Source organism: Rutilus rutilus, assembly GCF_951802725.1.
Source record: "Rutilus rutilus genome assembly, chromosome: 20".
Classification (NCBI taxonomy): Eukaryota; Metazoa; Chordata; class Actinopteri; order Cypriniformes; family Leuciscidae; genus Rutilus; species Rutilus rutilus.
The window spans coordinates 5734161-5755558 of record NC_140225.1 but is presented as its reverse complement, the minus strand read 5'-3'; the positions used below and the strand labels follow the sequence as shown (position 1 = coordinate 5755558).

Sequence of the window (21398 nt, the reverse complement as noted above, 5' to 3'; positions counted from 1 at the left end):
CTAAACTCTGCAGGACAGTGGCCCTCCAGGAACTGAGTTTGACACCCCTGACCTAACCCAACCACTACCCCTAAAACTACCCATCACAGAATGCATTGGCATAATTTGCAGGTGGGACAGGTGGGATATGTCCCCAACACTTTTTGCCTGATTACAATGTAAGCATCTGAGGTTGACTAGCAGAGTATTGAGTTTTTTTGTGTTAAATAAGAGGCGATCTGAGGTTTATAAGAGGTTTTTTTTTCCTCGTCTTGGGGCTCAATGCACAGTCTACACACAGACGAGGGCTTCAATTTAGCTTTTACACTATTATGGAGACTCCCATTTGTTCTGGTGAAATCACAAACCAATGCAAACAAACATGCCCTGTTCTTGATATACAACCACTGATGAACATCTTTGGTTTTAATGAGAAAAAAAAAAAATACACACACACACATACTCCGGTACTACCCACTTTTTAAAACAAAGAAAGAATCAATGACTGAAACGTGTAAAATAATACATTTGAAATAAAAACATGTTTTGACCAGTAAAATGTCCTCACTAGTCGGTTTTCATAATATTTCACTACATAATTGAGGACATGCGACTCTTGCAAGTATAGCCAAACCTGTACACACACACACACACACACACACACACACACATTCTCTCACACACACACACGCACGCACGTACGCACACACACACATACACACGTGACTGTACTGTTGGTCTGAAGGGCGTTGTGCTTGTGTTCAGGTTGGATAAGGTGTTAAATAATTGATTAGCTCATTTCAGCACTGATATATGAGGTATCTCTCTCTGATGGATGACGGTGGAGCGCAGGACGTAAGAAAGATACTGATGAGAAATACAAGTATGGAGTTCGGTAAATGATTCCATTTTTCAGGGAGAAATAGAGGGGGATGAATCTGTGCGTGTTTGCTGTGAGTACTATAGGATGCATAAAAATGGTCTTACTGTATATCATCGTCATTTGTTAACTTATAGTTGTTGCCGTCAGGATGAAATTCCACAGCATCTGATAGGTGTTCATTTCATTGTGTTATTTTAACACAAAGTGAGCCGATTGTGAACAAAGTATAATGTAATCACATAATTTCCTGATGTAGGCGTCAAATTAAAACATATAGTTGCATTATAATTTGCATAATTTGGTAGAATGTGTTTTCCCAACCCTCCTCAGGTTCTTTGAAGGGCAAACTGCTGTCTGTCTCTCCGTCAGTTCTCTTTAACTGCAGTGAATGTTTGTGGTGAAACTGCAGCACTAGTTAAAGAGTGATGGGGTTGCCAACTTCAGCAAGAAAATAGTCCTTTATTTCAGTTTCTTTTTGGGAATGTAAGTAACACTAGTAACATTCTCCATTTGTTTTTACCTGATCAATTATTTTGTTTGTTTTTTGACAGTAAGAAATTTAAATAAAAAATCTATTTTCTGCAAACTGAAGACTGGAGAATTCAGCTTTGCCATTACAGGAATAATTGACATTAAATATATTGACATGGTATAGTTCCTAGCCATATCAACCTAGAAAATCGCAACTTTACATTTTCTGTCGGTCTTAGTACACGATGTAACTACAGAAGAGTCAAGTTTTAAATAGGAAAAATATCGAAACTCTTTGGTCATTTTTTTGAGAGAGATGCTAATGGTCCTGTCCGATTCAATGATCTATGCTAAGCTATGCTAATAGTGGTACCGCCAGACCCGGAGATCGGCTGAATGGATTCGAAAACAGTAAAACTCAACTGTTTAACTCTGGGGGAGTTGTAAAATGAGCCTATTTCCAAAAAAAGTGGAGTATCCCTTTAAACAATATTACTGTTTTTATTTTTTTTATTTTTTATACCAGCTTATTGAACAAAATAAAAGTAAATAATAGCATGTTGTTTTAATAAATCAATTGTCTCGCACATGTAGTATAAAAGTCTTGTTACATGATAATATAAAGCTACATTTATAATTGACAAAAATTCATATTTGGGGGCCCTTGGCATCAAACAGGTTGAACACATTTTAATGTGTGATCACATTGATTTTGGCTCACTGGTATATGACATCATTGCCTCAGCTGTAAAAATAAATGAATGTTAATGCCATACTAAAGTGTCACACACACCATTACACACATATCAGTTTAGCTTCTACCCAGATAAATTGTAACACAAGATAATTGTGACTGTACATAAATATTTTCCGATGAACAGATTTTAGCGTTTTTGAAAGCTCTGTCAGACATTAGAAATAGTGATGAAAACAAAAGCGTGTAACTGAGCCAGTGTTATGTGAAAAGTGTATTTTTCTCTGATAATTTTCCATTATAATCTGTATTTTAGCTGTTTGCTTGTAAAACAATAATGCACGGAATGGTATGGATATAATAAGCGAATATGTTTCCTAAATAATTATGTATCATGTGGGATGGATGGCAGCAGAAGTTAGCGAGATGGAGAAATAGAGAATTAGCAAAATAGTGAAAGTCATTGAGGAACGTGACATTTTTAAAGTGTGAAAAAGAAAGAAGGAGAAAAGCGTAGGGAAAGAGGTATAATCATGAGGCCTGTATCTGGGCTGGAGTGGGCGTTCGGGTCCGTATCTGTAATCAGTGCTGTATTGTTCGGCCAGCTCTGCTTGTACCCTGCAGGGGTTTTACGGCTTTAGGCTAGCGCACTGCGTGATCCTGCCGCCGCGCCACGCTAGTACTGTAAATTAGCCCTTACGACTGGAGCCAGCCTAACTTTGAGAACATACGCGCCGTGGACCTGCTCCTCACCTCGTCTATCACACAATGTCTCTATTAACCCTCCCAATCAATGAAAGCCTTCAGTACGCAAGCTGCCATTCACTCCTGCTCAACCTGGCTAAACTTGAACTTTCTGTATTCACTCCCCCGCACGCGCTTAACGCTGAAAAGGCCAGCTTTTCATATGTGTAACTTTAATCAGCCCCCTTCCCTTGACAAAGCTATTGGCATGAAAGAGCTTACGGCAGGACACGCTGAGAGCTGCTTTTCTGTTGTATAAAATGTTAAATAATACCTGTATTTTTTAGTGTTTAACAGAAAGTCGTCAGACAAGAGAGTATGATTAACTTGTTAAAGTGCTGGATTGTTAAGAGATGTTCAAGCATAAAACGATTTTCAGAGACAAAGCGATCTGACGTCTTTTATTTCAAGTCAGGGCCGGTGATTTGCTGTGGCCAATGGCAGTGCAGGCAGTGAAGGTCATGTGATACAGTTGAGCATGTTTAAGGATAAAAAACTTTATTATCTTTCAAAATTGAAAGATCACTAAGGAACTTTTAAAAGTTCCTTTTAACTTTGAAAAGGAGCTTTTAAAAGAACCTGATTATGACAATTTGACAAATACATTTTTTCAAGAAACAAATTATTATTATTATTATTATTTTTTACCAATGTTTTCTGAACACAAAATTGGCCTTGCGGCATTAAAAGATTACAAAGAATGTAACTTTGAAAAGAGCCTTGAACATTTACAACAATTTGACAAATACATTATTTTCAAGCAACAATTCATTTTCTATAGATTGATTAGTCACATGGCATTTATGGCTCAGATAATGGCTCCTATGAGCAGACATGGCAGATGAGAATGCAAACGTACAGTACAGTACAGTACAGTACAGCTATTCTGTCTAGGTATTATAGACCTCCTTGACCGAGTCTTGTCAACCTCCAGTGATTTAATCGCTGTCAGTGTGGATGTTAGTGAGTTAGAGATGTAGCATGGTGAGAGCTCGTTGAGTTAATTTGCTTTTGTCTCTCTGTGGTGTCAGGGTTATTATCCCTATGGAGACTGTTTCATGCACAAGCTAATGGTCAGTGAACCGGCCACTGTATAAGTGATACAGACCTCTGAGGGCCACTGGATTTAGCCCATAAACTGGAATGGTGTGGATTTTGTATATTTAACTGACATCTGCATTATGTTTTGAGCAATATTTGTACTTATACTTATCCTAAACCCCTTCAGAGTGCAGAGGTTTCACTTTTCTGCTTGTGGGGCAAAAATGGTTGGAAAGGAAGCTATAAGTGCCATATACTATACTGTATATACAAGATGTGTTTATACAGACATTCTAATGCACATGAAATAATTGTGGGAAGGGTGCTTTAGATATTTGATTTCTAATAATGCACAGTTGATAGAAAAGGAGATGCTCCCTGATTATTGTGAGAATGATAAGGTTTAAGACAGACCGAGTAGATTAATCTGATTATTTCACCAAACGTTTATTCATTTTCCTTTTGATAGTTGTGAAGTAAAAACCGGAATATGCAAATACTGTCATCTGTGATTGGTGCAGAGCGACAGGACATCTGCTGCCTGTTCAAACTTCAAACCGCATGCGTTCCGTTTAGCAGCAGATGCTGAAAGCTTGACTGTGAAAACACAATTTCACACAAAATGAGTGATGAATTTGCCTTCATCATACTGTCTGATTGTGATCCTAAACTACATCCAGTTATTGAGAGTGTGATGTCTTTGATTTTACAGATGTTAAATTTAATTTGTTTTCTTAAATATTTATGTGATTTACATGTATGATATACAAAGCTGAGAATCATTTATAAAAGCATCTATGCAGTTGTATTCATCATTATAATTTACTTATATATATATATATATATATATATATATATATATATATATATATATATATATATATACTACCGTTCAAAAGTTTGGGGTTGGTAAGATTTTGAAATGTTTTGGAAGAATTGTCTTATTCTTACCAAGGCTGCATTTTTTTTCTTCAAAAATACAGTAAAAACAACTACTTACTGTTAATGTGCACTACATTACATATTCATTATATATATTTTTTAAATTCACTTAAAGGACAAGTTCGGTATTTTACACTTAAAGCCCTGTTTTCAGATCGTTTCTGATGAAATAGAACGGTTAAGATTGAAATTTGGACAAATGCTGCTGGCCCGAGAATTTTCAGTTTCTGTGGTAGCACCCCCCCACCTCCACAATGGCTGCATAGGTGCACTGGAACAATCCTTCCTAAAACGCATTAAACTTTCGTTTACAAAGACGTGAAACTCACCGAGTGGTCAGGGGTGTTCACTGATATGCTCACACAAAAATCGCTGCAAAAGATGCTTTCCAACAGGTTTTATCGTAGTTTTTGTCTAACTCCATTGACTTGTATTGGATGTGCTGTGAGGTACGGTATTACTCCGCCGCCGGAAACGGAAATGGGGTTGTTTGTATTCTTTCTGTAGTCTTATGTGGTGCATATGGTGCATTATCGCCACCAACTGGGCTGGAGTGTCTATTATTCAAGCTCTCAACGGAAGAATGTACGGGTGTGAGGCGTTTGGAAAAATAGGTCCACAGTTTTACAACGAATGGTAAAACACCTGTTGGAAAGCATCTTTTGCAGCGATTTTTGTGTGAGCATATCAGTGAACACCCCTGACCACTCGGTGAGTTTCACGTCTTTGTAAATGAAAGTTTAATGCGTTTTAGGAAGGATTGTTCCAGTGCACCTATGCAACCATTGTGGAGGTGGGGGGGTGCTACCACAGAAACCGAAAATTCTCGGACCAGCAGCATTTGTCCAAATTTCAATCTTAACCGTTTTATTTCATCAGAAACGATCTGAAAACAGGGCTTTAAGTGTAAAATTCCGAACCTAACTGAACAGCTTCGGAGTCATTGGAATGGTTACATTACTTATTTCGGGTTGAATGGTGGTCGTTTCGCACCCCCCTGGTGCCCGTGAGCGGAAAATACGCACTTGCAACTTTGGGGCGGCCGGCCGCCGCGTCAGGAAGTCTCGCGTGATATCAGGTCTCGCGATGTAAACAATTGCTTTACGGCCAAAAGAAATCTGCTAAAATGCCGTCATTATTGCGCTCCCTCACACTGTTCGAACCCGAATGAAGAAGACGTTTTAAAGAATATCCCATCTGCTTTGATGTCGTCGATCTACTAGCCTCTGGTGTCTGAGAATAGCCAACGAGTTTTTACAACAGTGTTGTCAAATATCTATTCCGAAGCTGTGGGGGGAGCTCTAGAGAGAAACCTGCGAGCAAAAAGCGAGAATACAGCGAAGAAATCCCGAAGTTACTGAATGCAGCTTTAAAGGGTTAATTCACCCAAAAATATATATTTTTTATCATAATTTACTCACCCTCAAGTTGTTCCAAACCTGTATGAATTTACTGATTTATTATATAATCATATAGATGAACATTTTAGATTATGCAAATTACATTATGTGAATGGCTGCCTTTCAACAAATCTAACTTGAAGAAATTACTAAGGATGAAAATTGTAAAACTTAAGTTCATTCTTATGTGGCATTTAAAAAAATCTAAGTTTGACAAAATGTCTTTGTCATATTGACAGACATTATCAGATACAGTTGTACATGAATTTAAAATTTTCAGAAAAGAATAGTCTTTTCTCTGTAGAGGATATCATTTATGCTGATTTGCTACCGAGCTCTTGATGATAATGATAAAATCGAGTATGATGTACGAGTACGAAGATGATGGGGGAATCCCTATGATCCTAAACATTCATAGATAATTTGTCTCCTCTGAGAGTCACTAGGAAGACTTCAAATGGGTTAATGAGCTGATAAATGGGCTTGTGATCATTTAGAAATATGACAATAGTAATTATAGAGCTCTGTTGAACAGAGTGTGTATTTGCACAGTGATCTTTAGTGGTTTACTCCACATCTCACTCTGATTCTCGCTTCTAATTTACATTAATGCATTTGCCAGATGCTTTTATCTAAAGCGACATGAATTGCGTTCAAGACATACATTTGATTACTTCATGCATTCCCTGGGAATCGAACCCATGACCTTGGTGTTAGTGCAATGCTCTACTGTTTGAGCTACAGGAATGCTTCAGTGACATTAGCCCTATTTGGACGAGACTAGTTTTCCTGAAGGACGTTAGAGAAAATTATTATTATTATTATTATTTTTATTTTTTACAGTACGTGCACTTAAGTGTACTCACTAAGAAAGTACTGGGCAATATAAGGTAACTACATGGGTTAAGGTTAGGTTTAGAGGTAGGTTCAGTGTTAGTTTGTAGTTATTACCCAGTTATTGCAATTATTATAATAAGTACATAGTATGCACATAGGGAACAGGACTGTAAAATAAAGGGCTACCGAAATTGTGTTTCACTGGCATACTTTGTAAACATGGCACTAACACCAAAGTCATGAGTTCGATTTAGATAAAAGCATCTGCCAAATGCCTAAATGTACATTTGAAGTGAGATTCAGTGTGCGATGTGTAGTAAAATTCACATTTACATAGTCATGAAATCACAGATGTTGGATGATAAGAATTGTAACTCAAACTCTGTTTAGAAAACATGTCTCGTCTGAATAGGACTTTTGTCTCACTCTGAATCTCACTTCACTTCTCTCACTAAATCTCACTTCCATTTTTCACTCTGAATCTTGCTCTACTTGTCACTCTGAGGGTGCTTTCACACTGGCAGTTTAGTTTGAAACAGGGCACGGTTCAATGAAAGTGAAAGCTGTCATATGGACCCGGGAGCGCACCGAGGTACCAAACCCGAGACTACTCGTAGGAGGTGGTCTGAGTTCGGTTGCACTCGGACTGTGGCTCGATTCATGTCAATGTGAAAGCAACTCGGACTCGGGTGCCGACTTGTTCAGGAAGTAAAGTAACCTGCGCATGCATTTTAACTGATGATGAAATCATTAGTTCAACAAAAAACATGTAAGGGATGACAGAAGTGAGGATTTACCTTGGATACGAGAGAGAGTGAGCGTGCAGTCAGAACGGCAAATGAATAGTTCACTATCTGCTTTCTCCTCAAAAGAGTCCATTTGCAAGCAGCAGAAAGCCTCCTTCGTGTGACTGTAATGGACATCGGCCAGTGAGAGCTGTGCGTGTAAACCTCACTCCACTGATCTCAAGAGGCGCTCTAGCAACTGACGCTAGCTGTTGGGTCTTTAGCTTCCTTGTTAGCACGCCCGCCTCCCATGCCGGAGACCCCGGTTCGAATCCTGCTCGGAGTGGGTCGAGTAGGACCGGTTACATTTGGTGCCGTGACCCGGCTGGGACTGAGGTTTAGGGGGGTGAGTGTGACGCATGTAGGCAAGTAAGAGCTGTGTGTGTAAACCTCACTCCCCTGGCCTCAAGAGGCTCTAGGTGCTGCAGTCTTTAGCATCCTTGTTAGCGCGCCCGCCTCCCATGCCGGAGACCCAGTTCGAATCCTGCTCGGAGTGGGTCGAGTAGGACCGGTTACATTTGGTGCCGTGACCCGGCTGGGACTGAGGTTTAGGGGGGTGAGTGTGACGCATGTAGGCAAGTAAGAGCTGTGTGTGTAAACCTCACTCCCCTGGCCTCAAGAGGCGCTAGGTGCTGCGGTCTTTAGCATCCTTGTTAGCGCGCCCGCCTCCCATGCCGGAGACCCAGTTCGAATCCCGTTCGGAGCGAGTTGAGTAGGACCGGTTACACAATGCACATATAGTAAATCCAAGTGTCATTCACTCTGCTCCGCATAAAAGCACAAAATTAATACAACACACAATATATGGACCCGTTTCCGTAAGATGAACGCAAATGCACAGAGGTTCAATAGAAACAAGTGTTAAACCAGACCGCGCCAAACTATGAACTTGATGTCACTCTTTTTCCTATGGTGTTTTTGTGTAAACTGATTTTACTTGTGCCACAATATAAGAGCCAGAAAGCTAATAATAAGTATCCTCTTTCTCTCCTCCCATTTCCCTTTTTCTGTCTTCCTGGTTTGGGAATAATCTTCTCTAACATACTGCAGTTGAAAGAGGCTGGGGAGTCCCTGCTGTATTTGAGGTTCTTAATACTATTAGATATGCCTCTCTCTCCCACTCGTGCATTCTTTTCTTCCTTCATTCTTCTTATTTTATATTCTTGCTAGGCTTTTCTTCTAACCTCAAATGTTATATTTGAATACAAATTTATTTCTCAGATCAACACCTGGAAATGTTGTCCACTCAATAGGTGAAAATATCACTAACTCAAAGTCTGTATTTACATACACATGATTGCAATTATTGATTTGAACAATAAAATAAGTGGTCCAGTTTCCTCTGTTGACCTGAAGGGGATTGTTTTTGAGGTGCATGAACTTTAGCGTGGAGGATCTGAGGGTTGCTGTGCCGTGAGAGTGTGAGAGGACGTTATCAGGTCGAGGCAAGAATTCACTGTCCACATCTATCTTCATTCCTTCTTATGATTCCCTTTTTTTCTAATCCTCTTTTCTCTCTCTTTTATCTTTGTCCTTTATACCTCTCATGCTTTCTTTTTCTCCAATAGTTTATCTGAATCTTTTCTAATCCTTTCTTTTCAAAGGATGGATATCTCCTGTTTTATTGAAAGAGATAAAGAGTGAGTGCTTGCTGAAGTACAACTTCTCTCTCTCAGGAAGGATCTGGTTTACTGTTTTGGAATGGGAAGTCTCTTTCTCTCTCTTTTGTTCTCTTTCTTTGGCTGAGGGATTCTGGGAGTAATGCTGTGACACGGCTTTATATGTAAATGGCATATATACGCATAAATAATGTAGCTGGCTATTCATAGTCAGCTGTGACTCTCTACAAGAGTTCTTGAAGTTGCATTTCCTTTTCCATATAGACTTGGGCTGCGTCCGAAAGCACATTCTCTCTTGAGTAGGTACATATTTTAATTAGTAATAATTACTTCATGACCGCTAAAAAAAGTATGTTCTATATAGTATAAATGTGTGTATTATGAATGTAATCTGGATGTATTACATCTGCCATGCCAGCATCAGTTGCGTCGCTTCACTGCCATTCATAAATCCTCTCCTGTGGCCTCATGGGAAAGTAAACATCGTATGCACACTTCAGAATCTCGCCAGAAGAAGTAGGTCAGCTGGAAACTTTTTGCCTGCTGTTTTATGAGTACTGTGAATTTAGACACATAGCCTACTGTTTTTCACCTACTATATAGTAGGGAAGTATACGATTTCGGATGCAGCCTTGCAACTGTCTAGTGTAGATATGTAAATATATACTGTATGTATAGATGGTGAGCAGACGATTTGTAGACTACCATTTATGTTAATGTTTAGGGTCTGTACGTTTTTTTTTAAATGTTTTGAAGGAAGTCTCTAATGCTCACCAAGGCTGCATTTCTTTGATCAAAAACAGTTTTCAGTGTCACATGATCCTTCAGAAATCATTCTAATATGCTGATTTGGTGTTCAAGAAACATTTCTTATATCAATGTTGAAAGCATCTGTGCTGCTATATATCTTCTGTCACATTATAGATGCATTTACTGTCACTTTTGATCAATTGAACGTATCCTTGCTGAATAAAAGTATTAATTACTAAAAATAATAATAATAATAATAATAATAATAATTGACTGACCCTAAACTTTTGAACAGTGTATTTATGAGCAAATGTAATGAAATCTGTCAAGAATATGTCGGGGTCAAATTTGACCCCAAAATCAAAAGAAAGAAAAAAGAAATTATATTTTGCATAAAGAAAATGTATCCTATTTCTGGACAATTACTATTTTTTGCACATTTCCCACAAAATTCTCAATTCTGCTAAAATATAATAAAAATAATAATAAATCAAAATAGATTCTAATTACTTAATTCTAATTTGTTAATTTTTTTATTATTATTTGAGCTGTAAAATGTTTATATATCATAGTAGTATTTATTTTGTATGGCTTTTATTACTATATATATATATATATATATATAAAGAGGGACATGATATGGGTATGTATTTTTATAAATAATAATAAATAAATAAAATAATTTTCACTACATTATTTTTGTAAAGTAGAATTTTCAGACTGACTTGTTTTAGAGTAAAATTTGACCTGGACTAGTTTTTATCCATTTCACCCATTTTGACCCCGTCCCTAAAGATAATGTATAAATATTGGGTTAAAACTTAGGGAGCGTGTGAAAATGCTCCTCTAGCATTTTAGTGTGTTCTCTCTCGTGTGCTGACGGACTGCATCATGTCTCAGTGACAGCAGGGGTCTGATCATCTCAGACGTGTGTCACTTACTGACAGGTGAAATGACCGAGACAAGAGCTGTCACTCATCATCTGAAATATGCTTAAACACAGTATTAAATAATGCTCATCATGCAAATGGTTTTATTAACATGTATCATTGTTGTCTCTCTCTCTGTGTGTGTGTACATAGAACACTCCAGTGGGAACGTCAGTGTTAATGGTGAATGCGACGGACCCGGATCAAGGCGTGGGTGGTAGTGTGCTGTTCTCCTTCCAGCCACCCTCTCCGTTCTTCTCCATTGATGGGGCCAGAGGAATCGTTACTGTGACGAGAGCGCTGGACTACGAGACGACAACCAGCTATCAGCTCACTGTTAATGCCACGGTTAGAAAACACACAGTAGAGTTTTACATTGTCAAATGATTGTGTGGAACTCTGTCAATTCCAAAGCTAAATAAAACGTGTATTTGTTTTGTTGTAACAGGACCAGGATAAACGCCGTCCGCTCTCTAGTCTGTCTAATTTGGCAATTTCCATCACTGATATCCAAGATATGGACCCCATCTTCACCAACCTCCCCTACAGCACTAATATAATGGAGGACGCACCACCAGTCAGTAATCTTACTTTCTACTTAATTCAGTAGTGTTTAAGTGGGTGTTATAAAATTTGACCCCGCCCCACAAAAATATATTTCATTAATATTTTTATATTATACTTACATTTCATTTTTTATTTATTTGTTTATTTACAATTACCATTTTATTTATCTATTTTCATGACAATTAAGAAAAGGTCTCTCTCAAATTCTCTAATAACTTTAATGTGTTTGTAATTTCCATGTTTCTTAATTGCAAACCTGGACATGTCCTGGATAATTTTTTTTGTGAGATTGATCCAGATGGATTGGCACAAAACCTAGTGAGCTGCCTATGTTGACAGCATATTTGGGCCTCATAAACATGTTAGATAGGATGGAATTTTGCTAGGTTTTGAGTCACAGCCAGGTAATATTTAGATAGAACCCATAAAAAAAAATGGGTAAAGGAAAAAAGTAAAGTAAAGGTTTGTGTAAACATAAAATGCTCCAGAGAATGAGAGAGACAGACAGAAAGAGAGAGAGGCAATTTGGCTGACAAAGAGTGATAGGATGTGTGTGTTGAGTAATTAGACAATAATTATTGGAGAAGCAGCATTTACACCTGTGAACTCTCGCTGGAATATTCTTGTAATTATAGCGATAGGTTTATGATGTGACTGGCTCAGCATGAGGGTCACGAAAGGTCATTCAGCCTGAGATTCACCACCGGCCGTTCATTCCTGTCTCATTTTACTCGTACGCAGGCTCTGAGGATGTGTGTGTGTGTGTGCTTCTGTCTGTGTAGAATTAAAAGTGGAATCAGAGTAAAATAGCTCTGGTTTATAACAGATCATAAACCAAAAATCATATATTTCCACAGGAGATTTGCACTAACTGAAATGCTGTATCGATTTTATACTGAACAGCAGTTCAATAAAAAGTAATGTAATAATAAGTAACTCATATTTTAGACAAAATATAGCCAGTTACAATCATTTTTCTGCACAAAACACAAATGAAACCAAAGCAGTTTTATTTCTAAATTTTATCTTTTTAAATTTTAATTTAAAGCACTAAAGTTTGCAGAAACCGAAGCAGAAGTCACTTCTAAGAATGAAATGATGCAAAAACAGTTTAAGTCTTTAAACTTTAATTTCAAATAGATAGATAGTTTCTGCTGTTTACCTATTTCTCTTTCTTTTATGGCCATATTTTCTCTCTCCTTCCATTTATCTCGCTCTGGTGTCCATTTGCTTGCATTTTAACTGATGAGCGTGTCAGAAGTGAAGCATTGTGACACGGATCTATCAGTCGTCTCAGGAAGGTCAGGAGTAAGAAGACAGTGATGACTTTAGACCAGTTGTCCTGTCTAAATGTGGCAGTCAGCATCAAGTTCCAAGTGGACATGATGGATTTTGGCATTTCATTCCTTATATCCTACATCAATGCTGGAAAAGCTGAGGAAGCACTATTAAAAAAGACAAGAGGTCTTTGTGTTGAGAATTAGACACTCGAAACACGTACGGCCTCAATAACTGCACACGTCACACTTGCATGTTCATATAAAACGATGTTGACACGTACACTTAGCCACACGCAGAGAGCTTAAAGCTTATCTTCCCTCACACACACACACGCGCGTATGGAGTGTGTCGGCTCAGACGACGGGCCTCAGGCTAAGTGACTGAGTGGGTGTGGAGAGTTCTCAAGGCTACTGACATTTACACGCAAACAGATATCAAACACGCACAACTGTCGTGGGTCATCTGTCAAAACACAACTCTTAACCCCCGCTCCAACTCAGGTGCATCGCTCTCGCACACACACATGGAGAGAGATCCGTTAGCTTTCCCTCTCATCTCAATGGCTTTTTTACATTGTAGAAGCACTTCATTTAAAGCATTAATTTACTCAAAACTCAATTACCATTATTTACTCACCCTCAAATTGTCCCAAACCAGTATGATTTACTATATTCATTTAGTGAAGATTCTTAAAATATATATTTTTGTATATATTTATAATGTTTTGGGTAAATAATGACAGAAATACAATTTTCAAATGAACTACTCATTTAAGAGTCCGCCAAAAAATATGTCAGTATTGAAATATCTACTTTATATGGAAGCTCCTTCATGCCGTATATTGAAATAATAATGTAATTGCAATAAGACTTTAAATATCAACTTATTTATTGGAATTGTGACTTTATATCTCAAAGTGTGATTTTTAAATGCCACAATTGTGACTATTTCTTATTTTAAACTGTACACTACTGTTCAAAAGTTTGGGGTTGTTATATATATATACATTTTTTAAATTATGTTTTAAACCAAGGCTGCACTTATTTGATCATAATACTGTAAATATATACTGAAATATTTTTACAGATAAAAATAACTGATTTTTATTTCAGTATATTCAAACACGTAATTTATTCCTACAATGGTAAAGCTGAATTTTCAGCATCATTACTCCAGTCTTCAGTGTCACATGATCGTTCAGAAATCATTCTAATATGAAGATTTGCTGCTCAAGAAATATTTCTTATAGTTATCAGTGTTAACAGCTGTGATTCATATATATATATATTTTTTAAATCTGTATTATATATTTCTTCAGGATTCTTTGATGAAAAGAAAGTAAATAAACTGATTTATTTGAAATAGTAATGTTTTGTAACATGATATATGTCTTTACTGTCACTACTGTTAATTTCCTTTAAAAAAATTTAACAGTAACAAACTTTTGAACAGTAGTGTATCTCAATTATTTTTTATAATCAATTATATATCTCAAAATTATTTAATTTCTTACTCTTAAACAGAAATTTGCTTCCATAACTATAATGAAATGAAAACTTTTTATAAAAAATAGATTATCAGAATACACAGCTACCTTTGAACACTCTGTGGAGTGGTGTAGCATACAAACCATTCAAACCCTGACCTTCTGACACAAGCGTAGCTCTGCGGGTCATGTTCATGCCAAATGGACCAAAGTTTGAGAACAGCTAAAACGTAGAGAAAAACTGTGTTTTGCAGGAAAAGTGGGGTGTTTTTTCATAGCTGTTTGGCGTTTTCTTTTGTCAGGGTGACATTTAAAGGCTTTTTAGGGGCAAACACAATTTGGCTGTCAGGCGCTTGATCTGAAATGGTGCAAGAGAAGAGACACGGATGGAGGGAGGATGGAGGAGTGGACGAGAAGGTGCAGGGCGAAATATTTAAGGATGAGAGGAAAGGAAAGAGAGAGAGAGAGAGACGTGTGCATGATTGAACATTCCACTTGTGCGGCTGGAAAGAGAATAGCTCGCAAATTACTTCAGCCACACTTCATCCTCCGTTCAGTCGCTCACTCCACGCTTTTGTCATCCATTTCTCCCTCTCTCCTCCTCACGTTCTTGCGCTAAACGTGCTGTAATTGATTGTGTGCTGTAATAGCAGTAGAGTGTTGGCAGAAATGAAGCATAAACAGCTCTCAGACACTATTAGCTGGATCAATGGCAGATGCTCTCTCACTTTTCTCTTTAAGCATCTGTACGCTTTCTCATTCAGGATCAAAGAATACTCTAACTTGGAATATTTTGCCGTTTGTTTTCATGTCTCATTTGATTCGTTCGTTCTTGAAGCTGATGTCAGTGTAACATCCCTCACCATGCTCTTTCCTCAACAGTTGCACACGAGAAATACAATGACGCCATTAGACAAAAATAAAACCATTTATTTTATAGAACGACAGTACAAGCACGCATTTCATGCATAGAGTTTTAAAAACAAATTATTAAAGAATACATTTTGGGCCAGATTTACTAACAGCGCAAATCCTCTTTTGGCATTTAACCCTTAAACAGGCAAGAGTAGAACATGATAAGCAACAAATAATTTCATGTCATTTTTTATATCATCTGGACTTAAGTAAATCATATCCAAAAGAATTTTTGAAAAATGTTATGTATTTTGGATTTTATGAGTTGTGAGTCCCAGATCACATTGCCTGTTTAGGGTATAAAAAAAGGACAAAATCTATAACTGTAACTGCCATTGCAATTATATCCTATACTTCAACAAATTATATATCATTGGAAAGCTTACAAACTCAAGATTCAGCCTGTGAAAACCGTTTTGAAATCGGACCTTGCGTTACCATAAAAATGGTAAAAAAAAAGGGAAAAATGGTAAAAAATGTTGGATTTAGGTCAGGCTGACTGAGCACAGATAACTTGAAGCAAATCATGTGACCAGCATACTCAAGACAGACAGGCTGTATCAGTTTAACCTGTACATTTTATCATTTGTAAAAAAAAAAAAAAAACAACTCAGAATACAAAGATTGTTACAAAAATGAATACAAAGTTAATCCCTTTTTTATACCCAAAAGTGGCAATGTGACTCAGGTGTAACATATATTTCAAAACGTGCTAAATAACAACATGAACAACATTTTTATACATTTTCTTTTTCAGCACCTTAAGACAATGTTCATAATTAATGTTAGCAGTGTTAGTATTATTTTTTCAAAAGAAAAGTAAGTTTAATATATATTTACTTATCTCAAAATCTGAATGTCCTGCACCACTGGCAGCCATGTTGGATTTAGGTCAGGCTGACTAATTAATCACAACATTTTTTTTAAACAAATCATGTGACCAGCATACTCAAGACAGACCAGGCTGTGATAAATGATAAAAGGATTTGATGAAAAAATCATTCTTACGCCCCAAAAAAGACGACAAAAACTATGTTACACCCAGATCACATTGCCAGTTTTAGGGTTAAAAAAACTAGCGCTGAAAAGGTGTCAACGGGGTTATTTTTAAAGGTTGTTTGCTCATGCATTTGTAGGAGTTTCCCTTTCAGACGCAAAATTTGTGGGATGAGAATATTTAAATGAATCACGCAAGGTGATTACCTAAGGTTTGCGCTCGTCAATTTACTGGTGTTTGCTCCATTATTTACCGGCAAAGAAAAAAGCACGTTTTAAACCAGACGCTAACTCGCGCTGCTCTTGTTAGATTGTGTTGGTGATTATGGAAATGATCCGGCTGCTTCTGTGTTCTTTAATTTGTGTATCGTCAGTAGATCACGCGCAGAACTTTCCACTCCCATCTGCGCTGTTTTGGAATTGCGCTCTCATGCGGGAATTTGCCCTGTTTAGTAAACCTGGCCCTTAATGTTTAAACTAAAGACAAAATATCTGTGCACTTCTATGCATAATTTTCACGTTTCTTCTCTCTCTGTTTGTCTGTAGGGTTATGAAGTCCGTAAGATCAGGGCGATCGATCAGGACTTAGGTCGACCACGTGGAATTGGATATACGATCATATCAGGTCAGTCACATCCATCATGATTATCATATTCCAGGATTTGATCCTCAGAGGGGCTTATCCTTCAGTGAGAATGTGTAGCAAGAGACCATAGCCTGCCTCTTTAAATCAGCACCACTACATTAATACATACTTAAATTGGTACTTAAATTGGTATTCTTATATATTATATCATTTATCTTATTATATAAAAAAATAATGTACTGTATATAAAATAACGATGTCCTTTTAGGCTTTGCAAGCAAATGCTTCACAGGGTAGCACAATATTATAACAATACTATTAGACAATAAGAAGAAGAAGAAGAATAAAAAGAACATATTCCTTTAATACTTAAAAATATTTAATATTTTTTAGATTTCCCTTTTTTTTTTTTTTTGCATATCCTCCTGATTCCAAATCTGAAGATATACTATATATATCATCTCCATGTCACATTATGTTGCTGTTTTGGTTTTGATTTCAAGGTTGTGTTTCAAGGTTGTGTATGGAGAACAGTGTCATCACATTTTCATGTTGGATGTCAATCTTTTGTTTTGTTTTATTAAAGTGAAACTGTTTATACGATCCGCTACGCTCTCCGCATCTTGAATGAATGAGGCATTTATACGTTCATCTAAACGTAACACTTCTCCTCTGTTTAGTTGCATAATGTTATCTTGCATTAAAACCTGTAATGACCATAAAGAGTTAGATTGGCGTGAATGTGAATATAAAGTGAAACCAGAACGAATTTCTCATACATGTTAAAAGGCAATCACACAACTAATGTAAAGCTGACTGAAAGTCACAATATGCATGTCATGGCATACTAACTCAAAATTCTCTTACTCTTAGATTTCAGAGTAAAATTCTTTTACTTCATGGCAGTATGTGCTTGGATCACTGTCAAGTTACACCAAATAACCACAAGCAGACAATTATACAATGACTTTGACAGTGCTTATAGTATAATTTGAGTGTTGAGTATAGGATGGTTTTTCTTGCTGTAGTCTGAAAGACAGTGGCCTATATGCGTCAGTGGTGTGTGTGTGTGACTGAAAGCCTTTGTCGGTTTAATCCATACATGAGCTTAACACAGCAGGACAAACCTACCCACAGCGCAACACACACACACACAGTTATTGTGTATGGCTCTCCCCGTAGATCACTTTCATTGCTATCAGCATGAGGCAGACAGAGCAACGGGAGGGACAGAATGGAGGGCGAGAGACAGACAGACAGACAGACAAGAGAGAGGGTTACACCATGTGTTTTAGATGTACATTGAGAACCTTCAGTGGCTCAGTCTGGTGTTGAATGGGTTTTTGTAGATTAATATGTGTATAGATATTGTGTTGTTGAGCAAGACATCGACAAGCAGTTTTACATCATTTGTCTGACATTTATCTACACTGGATGCGAGCGTCGCTTCAAAAGCATTATACCCATTATAATCACTGACGCTGTCTACACTGGATACAGTATACAGACACACGTTCAGTTTCTGACATACTCCACGTGCTTGAGTCTGCCGACAACAGGACAAGTGGAAGAGTGAAAAAAAGTTTGTTTTGACGGATCGAGGTTAAACTGCTCATTTGCGTCTCTGTACTGACTTCAAAAACAAGATGATGATTTATTTTAACGATGTCCCATATTGCACTGGAGGATTACATGTTTGTTCGGAGCATTTTGTTTTGAAACGAGGCACAGTGTAATGGAGAGTTTGCAAAGAAATAAAAAAAAATTTTTTAAGGGATGCACGATATATCGACCACATATCGATATCGGCCGATAAATGGTCATTTTTAATGTAATCGTTATCGATCCTATATGCCGTTTCTTTCAGCGCGTTATTGTGGGAATAGCGTGTCCTGAACAGTTACATATTCTGACCAGCAAAGTCAAGTTCGCTTGTGCATTCGCGTCATTTTGTGCAAGTCGTAATATTAAGTTTATGTAATATAGATATCTGATTAATCTCATATAGGATGCGTTTCTTTGAGTTAAATAACCCGCTAGAAAAGTTCTTCAGTTTCCCGGTGCTCATTCTCTTCAGCTTCAGCGTGCGCAATCAAACAGCAATGATGGCATTTGAAATAGTAGGCCTAATATTAAAGATGTTTACTATTACTGTAATATTAAAATGTAAAAAAATATAAATAAATCAAAACCGTTGATGCGTTATTATTAATAACCAGCACTTTTTTGTTCTCGCATTATTTTCATCAACAATATGATTTGATCAAAATAATTTCCTTATTGTCCGTGCGGGGGCTATTTCATTTTATTTATCCATGGCACTCCATTTATATCCATTACCCATTTTGTTTCTTTATATGCAGCCCAATGGTTTCAAATGACTTGTTTGCATTATTTAGGTAATTTTTTATTATTTTTATTTATTTATTTTTGTTAGGCAATTTTTTGGTAACACTTTACAATAAGGTCTCATTTATTAATGCATTATGCAACATGAACTAACAGAGAGCAATAACCTTTGTTAATGTTAGTTAATAAAAAAACGAGGCTACTATACTGTATATGTTTGATTAATGTTGAAGTGTTTGTGACATGGCTTTTAATGGTGAGCCTTTTGTTTTTGTAATCAGGCTATCAAAGTATATAATTTTTTTATTTTGATTTATCTGCCAATTTATCGGCTTTCAAATGTAAAGAATTATCGGTTATCGGTATCGGACAAAATTTTCATATCGTGCATCCCTGTTTTATTTGGGTAATGTTTTCAAAACACTTTGTGCAATAGCGAGGGGGCGTTGATACTGTTTCCTATGTAGTGATGTTAGCCAATCATAACAGTGGCAGTTCACTGACAAGCCTTAAAGGGGTCATTGAATGCCCATTTTCCACAAGTTAGTATGATTCTTTAGGGTCTTCATGTAAAGTTTGTAACATACTTTGAGTTAGAATTCCTCAATGGTTGTGTAAAACAACACCCTTTTACCTCGTCAAAAACAGCTCTGTTCACAGCGACCCGCTTCGGTGCATATCTCTTTAAATGATACTGAGCAACTGCTCACCCCACCCCTCTCTTCCGTGGGGTGTGTCGACACAAGACACAGAAAGTGCTGCTTTGGTGGACAGTATACAACTGGCTGAGGGCGAAAATATGCTAATACAGGACAGTCCGTCAGTGGTCGTGGGCGGAGCATGAGCAATATGACATCATATTGCTCAGAAAATCCAAACGGCTTGATTATTGAGAGTGTTTAGACTTTTTGAGGATTAAAAAAAAGGAGTGAATGGATTTTTTTCACTGTATGGTGGTTGTGTCCACACACTGCAAAGACACATTTATATGCAAACACCATATGAAAGTGAATTTTTTTAATCCGATGACTCCTTTAAAGGAGCCGTCCCTTCAAAACGGATCATTTCAGACAGAATGAAGGTTGAAAGTAATTGTTTTTCCACATATATATATTTGTTTGTTTTTTTCTCAAGGAACATAAAATTAATAAAAAAATCCATATCATGACCTCTTTAAAAAGTTTATATATGCAAATGTTGTTGTAAAAGTCGTTAATGTTTTTCTGATTAAGTTATATTAAAGGACAAAGTGTGTAGTTTCTGTTTTCCAACGGATTTTCTGAACATCTGCCATTTGTCACCCCAACAGATAGTCCCGCCCTAAACTCATGCCATTGGTTGTTGCTTTGGCCGTGATGCTCAAACATACAGTTCCATGTTTTCATAGCGCCAATTTGAGGAAATTCAGCCTATGAATTATTTATGTTAAATTGGGGGAGCAAGTACTAAAACAACCCCAAAATTACAAGCTTCTCTTTTAATTGTCATATTTATTGTATTTTATGTGTTGCAGCACAGTTTGTCACTGCCACCCTAATTGAGATTAATGTCCACGCCACAGGCTCGTATAGTTTTCACTGCACATTGTAAATACAACTGTGACAAAAGTTGATTAGGCTTCTATTATGTCGCTCACATTATAGTCCTGAAGTATTCTGTAAACACACTGAGTCTCAAACACATGAATACATAACATAAATAAATTATACAAAACATAATAATATACAATACAATGAACTGTTAAACAACTTGCTTTTTTTTCTTTTCACAGCAGACATGAGGTAGATCATAAACCTTTTTTTGTTACCATTTATAGATATATGAAGTTATATTTTCAGGATTTTTTTTGGCCTTTTTGCCTTTTTTTGATAGGACCGTTTAGGGAGATTAGAGAGGGATTCCCATAGCATGTATTTAATTTTAAATATAATTCTATGATTTAATGCATTTATGTAAATATAATTAAAATATGATTTTACAATATAAATATAACTTTATAATGCATACATTTGATTTATTTATTTCATAAAATGTTATTTAAGTGTTGACTGATATAGGTCTGGTTGGGGTTTGGGATATAGCCAAAATCTATAAAGCAGGGTGGCAGATGTCAAGTAAGCTTTTATGTCATTTGCACATAGTAT

The 21398-nt window shown here is 36.9% G+C and overlaps 1 protein-coding gene across 1 annotated transcript in view; it reads left to right on the top strand.

Annotated features, from left to right (window-relative positions):
- LOC311280196 (cadherin-23-like) overlaps positions 1–21398 on the top strand; it is a gene marked incomplete at both ends in the record, with an annotated part of 138512 nt that overhangs the window by 81398 nt on the left and 35716 nt on the right. Inside the window, 3 exons of the mRNA XM_084392170.1 lie at positions 11228–11422; positions 11523–11651; positions 16866–16944. Of these exons, the coding sequence (XP_084248296.1) occupies positions 11228–11422; positions 11523–11651; positions 16866–16944 (403 nt within the window). The remainder of the gene's footprint in view (positions 1–11227; positions 11423–11522; positions 11652–16865; positions 16945–21398) is intronic.